The 14,504-nt window shown below is 39.6% G+C and overlaps 1 protein-coding gene across 8 annotated transcripts in view; it reads left to right on the top strand.

Annotated features, from left to right (window-relative positions):
• The window catches only part of LOC127577661 (serine/threonine-protein kinase BRSK2), a 773,538-nt gene that overhangs the window by 620,578 nt on the left and 138,456 nt on the right, over positions 1–14,504 (top strand). For all 8 annotated transcript variants that reach the window (XM_052029044.1, XM_052029045.1, XM_052029037.1 and 5 more), the window contains one exon: positions 11,867–11,935. In XM_052029044.1, coding sequence (XP_051885004.1) covers positions 11,867–11,935 — 69 coding nt within the window. The remainder of the gene's footprint in view (positions 1–11,866; positions 11,936–14,504) is intronic.

Genomic DNA, 14,504 nt, shown 5'->3' with positions numbered 1-14,504 from the left:
TCCTCAAAACTGGCCTTGTGCCTGATTCTTAAATGTGTTCTCCAATTGCTTTTGTTTAGTGCTGGGGTGAACATTCACACCTTGTGCCTGATTCTTAAATTTGTTTTCCAATTGCTTTTGTTTAGTGCTGGGGTGAACATTCACAAGACTGAGAGGAGGAGATAAAAGACAGATGTTGTAGGCAGGATGGAGGCAATTACTGTCCATTCCATTGCAAATCTTTGAGTGTTTAAAAAAATCCTCGGAGTATATTTACTTCCTTTCATGCTCTTAAAGGGATCAGCAAAAGTCACCTCAAGGATTGAAATCCTCTTCACCTCTAAATGCAAGTTCTGAATATTCTTGCCTAATAGTTCATCACCAGTTTGAATTTCAGAGGCAGAGTATAGTGGGTTGAAAGAAGATAGAGCATGTTTAACATTCCCATCCAGGCAATAAGTTTCAAGGCCACTGTGATTGATGTAGTGTTTAGTTATTAAATAAGTTGATTGTTGAATGTTAAGACCCAAAAAAGAAATACACTTCTGTAGTTTCAGCTTTTCATTGGTCCCAGGTTACTCATAACAATTCCCCATTTAAGTTTTATGGATAATCAAACTTGGAAGAGAATGTGATGTATACTGACACTTCTTTGGAACCAAGGAGGAATCTTCAAGTTTGGATTTTATTATACATTTCTTGGCGAAATTCCCATTTCAAACCTAGCTGTTGCTCATACGTAATCCACTTGCTATTAAGATATCAGGATTGTTCCTTGTTTATTCTGAGTCTTTCAAGTCTGTCTTTGATAGTTAATCTATATTTATGAACTGGATTGTTGGCAAAACAAGATGTACTGAAATTTTTGACTTAACTATTTTTGAGACAAGTTAAGTGAATCACAACTTCAATTGGTCCAAATATTTCAATACTCTCGAGATAAATGAAGATAGGGGTTTTCACATAAGGACATAAGAAGCAGGAGCTAGAACAGGCCAATTGGCCCTGTAAGCACTGTCATTCAAAAAGATCATGGCTAATTCAATTTTGCCTCAACCCCACTTTTCTATGCTCTTTCCATACCTTGTTGTTGTCAATCTCCAACTTGAATATGAGGAGATCCTGAAGAAGGGTCCTGACCTGAATCATTGATTGATGCTGAGTTCCTCCAGCATCATCATGTTTTTCATCCAGCTTGAATATATTCAATATCTCTGCTTTCATAGCTCCCTTGGATAAGATAAGATATCTTTATTAGTCACATGTACATCGAAACACACAGTGAAATTCATCTCCTGTGTAGAGTGTTCTAGGGGCAGCCCGCAAGTGTCGCCACATTTCCGGTGCCAACATAGCATGTAACCTGTACGCCTTTGGAATGTGGGAGGAAACTGGAGCACCCGGAGGAAACCCATGCAGACATGGGGAGAACGTACAAACTCCTTACAGACAGCGGGTAGAAAATTACAAAGGTTCATAACCTCTCAGAGGAGAAATTCCTCCACATCTTTGCCTTAAATGGGTAACCACGTATTCTGAAGCTATGCCTCAGTTCTACATATTGCCATGAGGGGAAATATCCCCTCAGCATCCTCTCTGTAAATACCCCTCAGAGTCTTAAACACTTCAGTAAAATCAGCTCCCTTTTTCTCTACTGCACTGTGTGTAGGCCCAACCTACTTCATACATCAACCCCTTCATCCCAGGAATCAACTGTGAACCTTCTCTATACTACCTCTAATGCAAGTATACCCTTCCTTAAAATTGGAGACCAAAATTGTTTACAGTACTCCAGGTTGCATCTCACCAATGCACCTTAAAGTTGGATCAATGCTTCTCTACTTTTATACTACATAGCACTTAGCCTTTGTAATTACTTGCTGTACCTGCAAAATGACTTCTTGTGTTTCAAGTACAAGCAGCCCCAGATCCCTTTGTATTGCAACATTTTGTAGTCTCACTCCATTTAAATAATGGCTTGCTTTTTCCTCCTTTCTTCCAAAGTGGATATCTTCACATTTTCCCACATTATACTCTATCTGCCAAACTTCTTGTCCACTCATATCACCTACCTATGCCCAGTTTCAGCCTCTTTTGTATCTTCTTTACAACTCGTTTAATGCACCTATCATTATATCATCAGCAAATTTGGCTGCGGTATACTCAATGCCTTTATCCAAGTCAGTATTATTCTATAACTAGTGGCACGTGACTAATTATTGATTGCCAATTTGAAACTTACCCATAAAGCTGTACTGTCTGTTTTCTGTTAGTTACCCACTCTCCTATGCTTGCCAATATATTACCTACAACCCTGTGCGCCACAGTGATAGGGATGCCAGGTGGACATTGAGTATGGGTATCTTTGCTTTTTAAATTTAAATATTTTTTAATTTTTTTCTTTCAGTTATTCCTTCTTCCTCCTGAACAAAATCTTTCTTTTCCTTTCTTTATTCCTAATATCTTTGCCAGATTTGATATTGAGCTGGTCCAATCCAAATTAACTTCCTTCTCATTCTTTCTCCTCTTTATGTTGTGATTCTTAAAACTCATGGAGATACATGCTTGCTCTGTAGGTGATCAGAGTCTTAAATAGCCCTTTCTGTGTTGCCATTAACATGCACTTCCAGCAACTTACAGGGCAAAAGCTCTTGAGCTGAAGGATGCAGGAAATTGCCCATACAACAAGACATGCCCTACTCCAGCAAATTCTATCCATATAATAAAACTTTGCTACACAGTATATTGTTGAAAGGCTCCATTACCTGATTTATGCTAAATGTTTTCAGCTTCCTCATTTGATTGATACTTGAGAATCACTGTTCCATCAATATCATGGAAGATGATAAACAGTTTTCAACTTCTATGACAAGCTATCTATTCTATTTTTTTTTAAATTCTTGGATATAATGTTGTTCTCTCTCTTGGTTTTTTTCTAAGTCTTTTGCAGATCTCTAAGTTACTGAGACTTTTCAGAAGTTTCAGACAGATTCAAGCTTGTCTTATTGAGGCAGCATAGCACAATTGTACCTCAATCGGATGGGTTGACTTTTAGCTCAAGCAATGCCCAGTAACAACTAACTGTTGCAATGCAGAATTGATACCTCAAGCTGGTACTTATTTTTGTTTGTAACCCATTACTCATTGCAGCAGATTTAAAAGACCCGATGCCAAGTCCAGACTTGGATGAAATTGCTTCATTCTTTTTTACTACAGATGCATCCTTAATGTTTCTGGCATTATGGGTGACAATCTTTATTCTCTGCTATATATAAAACTCTACCTGTGCTAACCAAAGTTGCCATATGTGTGTCACTGAAGAAACTGGAATAAAATAAAACTACAGAATGCAGAAAAATCTTCTGATTCAGCATATCTTTAGAGCAGCTATTCTGGACACTGCTGTACCTGGCATATCATTTGTACAACTTTGTTTGATAATAAATGTATGGGAACATGTTGATGGATAAATGTGGATTATCTCCATAATCATGCTCTCATCAAAGTCTATGAAACATTTGAATGCACAGTTATGTGAAGAATGCTGTAAATCTTTTATATGCTTTCAGCAGTTTGATACAATCATACCTCATTATAACAATCTCTTGAGAATTTTCAACAAGATGTATCCTGGGGCAGGAGGAGATTTTCTTTATACTTCAAAACAATCAATCTTTCTCTCTGTGGCTTTGTTCCAAACCTGGAACCAAGTAAATTCTATGGTTCTATCCCGTTCTTAAACTAGTACAGAATTGAGGCATTCTTTGATGAGCAAACTTATTCTTCTTAGACATTCCCTCAGCATTGAGGATGATTTGCTTCCAGTCCAGATTTGAGTCTCAAGTGGCTGACAGGGGCAATGAGGGAAGCACAGACTCTGCCACAGATGAGGCAGGGGGTGCACCACTGGATGGCCAATGGGGAGTTGGGAGGTAGTTTGCTCCCTCTTCTGCTGTGTGTTTCCAATGCATGACCTCAAGTTTCTCAATGCCACTCTAGATGTTCCTTCCCCACAATGTGGAGTTATGGGCCAGAGATTCCCAGGAGTTAATGGAGATGTTGCATTTCTTCAAAGAAGCCTTAAACACATTCTTCAATCTTCTCTCTGCTTGGTAACCTCTTCCAACTTTAGGGCTCAAAATAACCACCTCTTTTAAGGGTTACAAGAGCCCTATGATTCCAGCCCATGGCCTAAGAGTCATGAATGATATTCACAACCTAATTTAGTTATTTGCACACAAATAATGGAGTTCTATTCACATTAAAGAAGCAATGAAAAGATGTTGGTCCATCAGAGAGGCTGGCAGAGCTGAAGGGTCATATCTGACTGTCCGGGATCGTCACATCCTAAAGAATAAGGTGTGACTGCTTTATCTCCCTCATAAGCTGCAGACATTGATGCATCACTGTACATTTTCTGAAAAGTAAATGTTGAAATATTGCAACCAGAAATAGATATTCCATTACAAGGGAGTATTTAGGTTGTATTTTGATTCATTTTCTTTCAGAAAAGAAGGGTGGGGAGCTGTTAAATAATCAACTTCCCTGATGGTGGTTTGTGTTGAATATATTCTGTCCTGTTCATGGCTTTACCCCAATTTGTGGCATATCTTTATTAGAATTTAATAAAACTCTACTGTTCTACAAGAATAGATGGTGGACAGGTGTATGTCACTTACAATATCAATAAGATACATAAGCACAGAATTGTATATTATGAAGCAAATAATATAGAAAGAACAGTAGTAGGACACGTTTTCAAAATTGTAAATACATATTTTCACCTTAGAGATTAAAAAAACCTAAGAAGTATAATAAATGATGAGATCACATCAGCTATGGCTTTTGAGTCAAAGCAATGACTGAAATTTGAAGCTATTATTTTAAATTAAGAAGGGTAAAGGAATTGAAAAGAGCAGCTAAGGGTCACCGAGTTGTACAGGACAGAAATGGGTCCTTCAGCCTGCTACGGCTATGCTGACCTTTTTGCTCATCTACACTAATCCCGTTAGCCCACATTCGGACTATATGCTTTTCTTCCTTGCCTATTTAAATGTCTGTCTAAATGCTTCTTCAACAAGGTAATGTATCTGATTCCACCAGCTCGTCTGGCAGCATGATCCAGATATCAACCACTCTCTGTGCAAAAATAATCTTACCACTCAGATCCCTTTTGAAACTCCTACCTCTCACCTTAAAAAAAGCTATGCCTTCTTGGTTTTGATACCACTACCATCAGAAAAAGATTTTGACTATCTACCATATCTATTTCTTCTTCACTGTCCTGTTAACCTGTATTACCACTTTCAGGGAGCTATATACTTGGACCCCTTGCTCTCTCCATTCATCAACATTCCTTAGTGCCCTACCATTTATTGTATATGTCCTACTCTGATTTGGAATTGGTAATGAATAGATCTGCAGAGAGCAGGAGCTCTGTAGATCTGCAGGGGCGGCACAGTAGCGTAGCAGTTGGTGCGACGCTATTACAGCGCCAGCGATCGGGGTTCGATCCCGTCGCTGTCTGTAAGGAGTTTGTACATTCTCCCTTGTCTGCGTGGGCTTCCTCCGGGTGCTCCGGTTTCCTCCCACATTGCAAAGACGTACGGGTAGGTTAATTTGGGTTTAAAATGGGCAGTGCGGACTTGTTGGACCGGAAGGGCCTGTTACCACGCTGTAGATAAAAAATTTTTTAAAATTTAAAGCAGCTTGCAACGAGTTGCTATGCTCCATCACCACACACTTGTTAGTATTAAATTCCATTTGCCATCGCTCCACCCAACTCTCCAACTGATCTAAATCCAGCTGTTTTGCTGAGCCTTAGATAACTTGCCTCACTATTCACAACACCACCAATTTTTGTGTCATCTGCGTACTTACTAATCATACTTCCTACGTTCACATCCAAGTTTTTAGTATATATTATGAACAGCAAAAGTCCCAGCACCAATCCCTGTGGTAAACCACTGGTCAGAGAAGTCCAATCGTAAAAGCATCCTTCCACCACTGCCCTCTGCCACTTATCATCAAGCCAATTTTGGATCCAATTAGCCAGCTTGCTTTTGATCCCACGGGCCTTAACTGTCCAGACCAGCCTATCATGAAAAACCAACAATGCTAAGGTCTTCCATGATTATGAGCTACTATAGTTTTTTTCCCCCTAGGATGCAGGCAAGATAATGTTATTTCCCATCTCTAGTTAGATTTGAGTCATTAGAGACTAGACCCATACACAGGCCAGATAAGGACGGCATGGTAACCTTATTTCACAAAAGGACATTAGTGTATTAGTAAGGTTTTTATGACAGTCCAGAATCTTGCATGCTGTTTTCTGTGTGCCAGCTGATAAATCGCCAGTTGTAATGAATTAAATTTCACAACTTGCCATGCTGGGATTTGAACTGTCAGTCACTGGTTGTCTAGTTTATTACTGTAAGCACTAGACCACTACACCTATTTTATATTGAACAAGAGTGGTGCAAGATATGTTTTGGCATATAATTGAAAAATAGCACTAGGTGAGTCATATGATAGTGAATTGTTGGCAGCTCATCTATCACCGTCACTGTAAATATACTTGTTCATTGGATCTGCATGACTTTGAAGATATACAGGAGCCACCAACCAAGTCAGATGCTGCCTTCAGTATATCCATTGGAACAGCGTGGATCCTGTAAAGCTGAGCAACACCTCACTCTCATTTACCCACATCTCTCCGCTTCCGTGTGCCTTGAAATCCATAGTTTTTTGGGGAGAGCGTTCCAGATTCCCAGTAACCTTTGTGTGGAGAAAGTATTTACCAAATTCACTCGTTAAAAGGCTCATCATGACGTCCTCTCTACCTACTTGACTGAATATCTATAATTTTAAGCACCTCAGTTAAATCAGCACCCAACCTTCCAAATTTAAGTGAATACAAACCGAGTAAACACAATTTGTCCTTTAAATACTGTCTTAATTCTGATAAATCTGCTTTATACTCCTTTCAAGGTCAATATATCTTTACTGTTATTTGATCTATAAAACTGACCACAGTTGTATCAGGATGAGGCATATTTCCTTGTTTTGGAATGTAACTTTCTTGTTAATTACTGTTTGTAACTGTGCTCTAGTTTTTTAATAATTTGTGTTCACAAATAGCTAAATCCCTTCATTTCTCCATAACTCCTAATCTAGGTTGAAGACAAGGGATTATGGTGACAAAAATCTGACAAGTCTCTTTCAAGACCGTGTAATTATAAGGCACAATCTGACCACAACTTCCAAATTTGCAGATGTCACAAAAATTGGTGATGCCTTGAACAATGTGGAGGATTGTCATAAATCCCAAAGAGATATGGACAGGCTAACGGAATGGCTGGATACATGGCAGATGAAATGTAATGCTGAGAAAAACAAAGTATTAAATTTTGATTGGAAGAATACAGGGGCAATTTAAATGCAAAAGCACGATTCTAAATAGTGTCCAAGAAAAGGGAGATCTAGGAGTACATGTGCATAGGTTGTTAAAAGTGACAGGTTGAGTAAATCATTTAAAAAGCATCTGGGATCCAGGACTTTATATATAGTTCAGAGTACAAGAGCGAAGAAGTCCTGATGAATCCTTATGAAGCATTATTTTGACCATTTTACTGGAGTATTTGTGTCCAATTCCGGGTGCTGTTTTGACTGTGAATAAGCCAAGTGGAGATCGCAGCTGTAGATGTAAAAGGTCTTTATTCAGTATGACAAGCAGGCATTCTGGAGTATCTCTCTTGGAGAAACTCTGGGAAAAATTCTGGAGAATCTCCTTGAACTCAAAGTACATCAGGTTTTTATGCTCCTAAGAACAGAAATAACAGCAGGTATTTGAATGCAATTTCAATAGCTACAAAGACATAAATATCTAGGCTGCAACAAATTATTTCATTGAATTATACATTTTGAATGGGTGTATATCTGATAAAATACCTCTGAATATTCAAACACCTTTGCTGGGACAAAGTAATTCATGATGTCATGAGAACTTCTGAGGACAGAAACCCCAGCCAGCAAAATGAGTGTTTTAAGGGTTGAATCTATGTATACGCAAATATCCCAATTATTGATATAGACAGAGCAAATATGCTTATTTTATGTTTGATGTGCTGAGAAACAAAATAAATCTGGTCTGGAACTTTCTTTGATCTCTGTCACAATGGTGCAATATAACATAGCTAACAATTTCTGATGCCTGGTTTGATGTAGGCCAATTAACATAGCATCATTGTCCTATGTTTGGCCAAAGCATACAAGAATGTCTCATGGCTATGTCAGTTTACAAACCATATCTCTTGAGTGGCCTCCTTGTGTAGGTCAATAGTCTGAGTATTGTAGGCAATATTGTTTGTTAACATCACTGTCCTTTTAATTTCAGAACTGTTTACTGTTTTCAGTTTACATTTGAACCAGATTTTTTTTGAAGACTGGTTCTTGTTTGTATTAATGTCTGCTGTCCACATAATTCAAGTTCAAGTTTACTGTGGTGGGCATACATACTCAGGATATAAATGCCATAAAAATTAGCTTTTTGCAAGGGCTGAGGAATGTCCTAAATCTATCAATTGCTAATGGGTGCTATGCTTTAGGAATGGGGTAAAGTCTTTGGACAGAAGCAGAAGAGATTTACCACAATGATTTCAGGGATGACAGACTTTAGTTATGTAGCTAGACTGGAGAAGCTGGGAATATTCTGTATGGAACAAAGAGCTTCTGAGGAAATCTGATAGAAGTATTTAAAATCATGAAGAGTCTAGACAGAGTAGATAAGAGTGAAGCTGTTCCTGTTGGAGGAGGAGTCAAGAACTAAGGAACATAGAATGAAGGTGATTGGTAAAAGAACCAGAAGTGACACAGGGAATTTTGTTTATACAGAGCAAGTGGTTAAGGTTTGGTGTGTACAGCAAGGGATAGTAGTGGAGGCAGAATAAATTATACCATTCAGAAGGTAGTTGCATAAGTGTGTGAAATGAAAAATTTCAGGGCTGTATGAAACTGGATGGCTCTTGCAGAGAACCAGTGCAGATTTGATGGGCAAAATGGCCCTCTTCCATGTTGTAACCGTTCTGTTATTCTGTGAACACACAAGAAAATAGGAGCAGAAGTGGGCCGTCTGGTCCCTTAAGATTTTGAAACAATTTCAAATTGGTCTTCTCATACCAAAGGGAATGATCAAACAGAATATTAAAGCTCAATGTACAGAGTTTTTGTTTACCCACTTGGTCTAGTTTTATCTCTTTGTAATTTCTTTCTTCCTCTTCCACAACGTCTCCTAATTCAGTGTATTCTTGGCAATCCAACTCCTTATTTCTCCGTCTATTAACAAACATAATGAAGAGTTAAGGACACAATACAGATCCCTGGGGAACACATTAGTCAAATCTTGCCAGTTGACAGGAAGTAAATTCATCTGTCTGCTTTTCATTATCTTCATGTCAGCCATTTCCCAGTATCTGAGGGGTAGTGGAATATTTTTCATAAAGCTGTACAGCAGGGAAATAGGCCTTTCAGCCCATTCGACCGTGCCAAGCAAGATTCTTTCCAGAGCTTGTCCCATTTGCTTACATTTGGCCTATATCCTTCTAAACCTTTCCTATCCACGAACATGCCCAAATGTCTTCTAAACATTGAAATTGCACCCACCACTACCACTTCTTCTAGCAACTCGTTCTATGTACCCAGCACCCTCTGTGTGAAAAACTTGCCCCTCTGGTCCCCTTTCACATTAAACCTATGCTCTCCTGTTTTAGACTTTCTTACCCTGGGAAAAAGACTGTGACCTTCCTGATTTTATAAACATCCATAACGTTACCTGTCAGTCTCCTTCACTCCAGGGAAAGGAGTCCCAGCCAACCCAATCTCTCCTTATAACTCAACATCATTCTGAATAGTTTCTGCACCCTCTCTTTGTAACACATCCTTTTGCTTAATCACATCCTCCCTGTAGCATGGTGATCAGAACTGCACACAATATTCTAGGTGCAGTCCTGTACAGCTGTAATGTGATGTCCCAATTCTTGTACTCAGTGCCCCAACCAATGAAAGCAAGCATGCCATATGCCTTCTTCACCACTTTGTCTACCTGTGTCACCACTTTCAGGGACCTATGTACTTGTACCCCTCAGTCTCTCTGTTCTACAACGCTCCCCAGAGCCCTGTCGTTTACTGTGCAAGCCCTACCTTACTTTAACTTCCAAAAATGCATCACTTTGCACAGACCCTGGTATTATACATGACAAACAGCAGGAGTCCTAGCACCCATCCCTTTGGAACACCATTGGTCATAGGCATCCAATCTGAAAATAGTGCTCCACTACCACCCTTTGACTCCTTCCACCGAGACAATTTTGTATCCAACTAGCTAGCTCACCTTGGATCCCACATGATCTCACTTTCCAGACCAATCTATCATGCGGGACCTTGTCAAAAGCCTTGCTAAAATCCATGTAGATAACGACTACTGCATTACTCTCATGAATCCTCTTGGTCACCTCTTAAAAAAACTCGAATTTATGGACACAACTTCCACAAACAAAGCCATGCTGACTATCCCTACTCAGTCCTTGCCTTTCCAAATAAAGATAGATTCTGTCTTTCAGAATCCCTCCAGTAACTGATGTTTAAAGCTCAGTGGCCTGTAGTTCCCTGGCTTGGCCTTGCAGCCCTTCTTAAATAAAGGCATAACATTAGCCACTTTCCAGTCTTCCAGTACCTCAGCTAGGGAAGATACAAAAATCTCTGCCACGGCCCCAGCAATTTCTTCCTTTGCTTCCCACAAAGTCCGAGGGTCAGGCCCTGGGGATTTATCCACCTTTATGTGCCTCAAGACTGCTAACCTTATAGTATTGATGTTAATTGCAATGTTGATTTGTAACATTGAAGTGTTTCAGGACATTACTGTTCACTTCCTTGAATTCCCCAGCTTCCATGAACTTCTCCACGGCAAATGTAGACAAGAAGTATTCATTTATGACCTTGACATTCTCCTGTAGCTTCACACATAGATGACTGCACTGATCCTTAAGGAGACTGATTCTCTTCCTTGTTACCCTTTTGCTCTTAATATGAATAGAATCTTTTAGGATTTGCTGTTACCTTATCTGCCAAGGATATCGCATGTCCATTTTTTGCCCTCCTGATTTCCTTCTTAAATGTATTCCTACATCCCATATTTTCCTCAAGGGACTCACTTGATTCTAGCTGCCTATATCTGACATATGTCTCCTTTTTTCCTGACCAGAGCCTCAATATCCCTTGTCACCCAGGGTTCCCTAATCCTGCCAGCCTTGCCCTTCACTCTGACATGCACGTATTGACCCTGAACCCTCCCTATCTTTTTTGCTGACTATTCTCAGATAAATACACAAACATTTGATAGATGTTATCATTACTAAGTGACTCATGTCATCTTTATTGTAATTTGAATAATTTAATTGAATATCATGGTGAATTCCAAATAAAAAGATGTTTTTGTATTAGTTGAACCAGTATAAGTGCAGCTGGCTCCTATCCTGTGGGTGTTCTGCAGCTGCCTACAAGATGGATTAAAATTGTCAGGATTCATGAAGACTCATTTTACCATGTACATATGTGTGACTCTGACACAACGAAAGCACACCAGAATGGCCTTTCAGGTACATCACTGTTCTCCAGCAAAGGACAAATATGAATCACCAAAACCTTCCTTATGGTGACCTTGCCGCAGAAGGTAGGAGCTCTAGTACCTTGCACAGAGAAGCAGATCAATGAACAAGATGATAATGACAGAGAAAATTAAAAGGACTTCAATACGGTGTTGCAACAGGGTTTTTATTTTAATTGCTGCATAATTCTGAACAAAATCATTAATTGAATGATGTGTTCAATTTAGGGAGAAAAGTATGATGGCCGAAAAGCAGATGTCTGGAGCTGTGGTGTCATCCTTTTTGCACTCTTGGTGGTAAGTCTTAATGATTTTTACTTCTGTCTGGAAAATATTGAATGATCTTTTGATGTATATAAGAAGATTACTTTTTTTTATGTGTTGGTTTAATGTACTTTCAACTATTTTCTTCCATTTCTTCTCTTGGAATTAATGATAATTTTATGCAGTGCATTTGTTCAAGTTATTTTGTTGTGAAGATGTGCTGCTGTGCTGCAAAACAGCGGTGAGTACAGTACCCAGAGGGTTTAATTTGACAGCATTATCAGTTGTCTCCATATCAGATTGTCTGCATGCATAGAGATGTTGATGGATTTATTTGGCTCCCGGTAATCTATCAGATATCTTCAGCAATTAAAGTGAGATGATGCTGTGCTTTTTGGGTGCCCTGCCTAAACTGGAATCCAACCAAGTGCTGGAGCCTTCACATCATATTTCCAAAGAAACCACTTGACCAGTAGCTTTATCACTAAGCTTGTAGGGTGCCTGTGACAAGGACAACTGAAGTGGAGTTTTGCTGTAGTATTTAGCTACAAGGATTTCATTTATGATGAGAGAAAGAAATTCAAATTCAGATCATGCAAGTACAACAGTATAAATGTAATTTCCAATTGGATTTAATTCAGTGAGAGCATTTTATTATTTTTTCTATGTTTTCTTAAAATATGTAGAAAATATCATTGGAAGTGAGAATTCATAGAGATCATAGAATAATTTGGTATTATGATTAACAATTAAGCAGTGTGACTTAGTGCGTTGAGTTATGCAGGGTGTCTTAAATGGTCCCTGAGGATGGAGGATGACTTGTTTGCATTCCAGTTTGCGAGGTTCTGAGGTGACTGATGAGGCCAATGTAGAACCTTCCGACTTTTCTACATTGGGGCGGGAGGTGCCTGACAGGATGGGCAGGCAGGCAGGTAGTTTGTTCCACTGTTTTACACTGGGCTGCTGTGTGCCCCTGGCACATGAAATTGAGGTTCTTAGTACTATGGAGAATATGTGCAGGGAATCATGGGAGCCAGTGGGATGTTGAATATTCTGTGAGCAGGTTTTGAGGACATCCTTGAATTTTTTATTCTGCTCACCTGGTAATCTCTTCACATGACAGAGTTTGAAATTGAGTGTCTCTTTTGAAAGACCAATGTTAGGCATACGAATGATATATTCATCAGAGCAAGATGCTGATGTCTGTTCACTTACCTTGTCAGCAGATTTGGAGGATTTTGCACAGGCAGCGATGTTGGTATCTTCCCAGTGTTTTGAGGTGGCTGCTGTAATAGTCTAAGTTTCAGAAGCAGATAGAAGAACAAGCATCACTGTTGCCTGGTAGACCATGAGTGTTGTGACACATTTGAGGAGTAGATCTTCAAAAACATTTTTATTCTGACAATCGGACTGTTCTGGCACATTGATGGCAATGAGGAATTTAATTGCCTGAACTGAACAGAGGCCTCCAAGATTGGGAAGTGCTCCACCTTTTCCAGGATCCCATTATAGACATTTATCTTCAGAGGATGGCATTGTACAGCGGGGGCAGATTAGTAATGGACCTTTGTTTTCTAGATGTAAAGTGTAAGGCCCATCCTCTAGTATGCTTCATTGAACAAGTCAACTATAACCTAGACAAAAACAGAAAATGCAGTACAGTGGCACAGCTAGTGGAGCTGCTGCCTTACAGCACCAGATACCAGCGCTCAATCCTAACCTTGGGTTCTGTCTGTGTGGAGTATGCAAGTTCTCCCTGAGATTACGTGGGTTTCTTCACACATCCAAAAGATGTGCAGCTTGGTAGGTTAATTAGCCACTGTAGATTGCCCCTTGTGTGTAGGTGAGTGGTAGAATCTAGGCAGAGTTGATCAGAATGTGGGGAGAATAAAAAATGGGATTAATGTAGAATTTTAATGTAGAATTAGTGTAAATGGGTGTTTGATGGTCGGCCTGGACTCAGTGGGCTGAAGGGCCTGTTTCTGTGCTGTATCTCTCTATGACTCTGACTGTATGACTCTAACTCAGCCACTCAAGCAGCATCTGGATGAGAGAGGTGGAAACCAGTTAATATTTTGGGTCAGGGATTCTTCTTTGGAATTTACTTGGAGCTTGGCTTAAATCACATATGCACGCAAGTGGCTTCTGCATACTGCAGATCAACTGGTGAGGGTGGTTGATCTTTGCTTGGAGTTGAGTTGATGTTATTTGAACAGTTTCCCATTAGTCTGGTCAATTAGTTCCATTTAATGGAGGTGAGGTGGAGCTTTGCATTGAGAAAGATTCAAAGTGTTGGGGCAATGACATTGCTTTGCTTGACACTGGTCTTCACTGAGATCAGCTCTGCTGTAGACACACTCATTCAGATTATGGTTTACATACCATCATGAAGCCAATACACACAAAATGCTGGAGGAACTCAACAGGTCAGGTAGCATCTATGGAGGAAAATAAACAGTTGACGTTTTGGGTCGAGACCCTTCATCAGTCCAGTCTTGATGAAAGGTCTTGACCTGAAACATTGACCGTTTATTTCCTTCCATAGATGCTGCCTGACCTGCTGAGTTCCTCCAGCATTTTGTGTGTATTGCTCCAGATTCCA

Source organism: Pristis pectinata, chromosome 14 (assembly GCF_009764475.1).
Source record: "Pristis pectinata isolate sPriPec2 chromosome 14, sPriPec2.1.pri, whole genome shotgun sequence".
NCBI classification, from domain to species: domain Eukaryota; kingdom Metazoa; phylum Chordata; class Chondrichthyes; order Rhinopristiformes; family Pristidae; genus Pristis; species Pristis pectinata.
The sequence above is the reverse complement of the archived record's forward strand: the minus strand, read 5'-3'. Positions and strand labels throughout refer to the sequence as shown.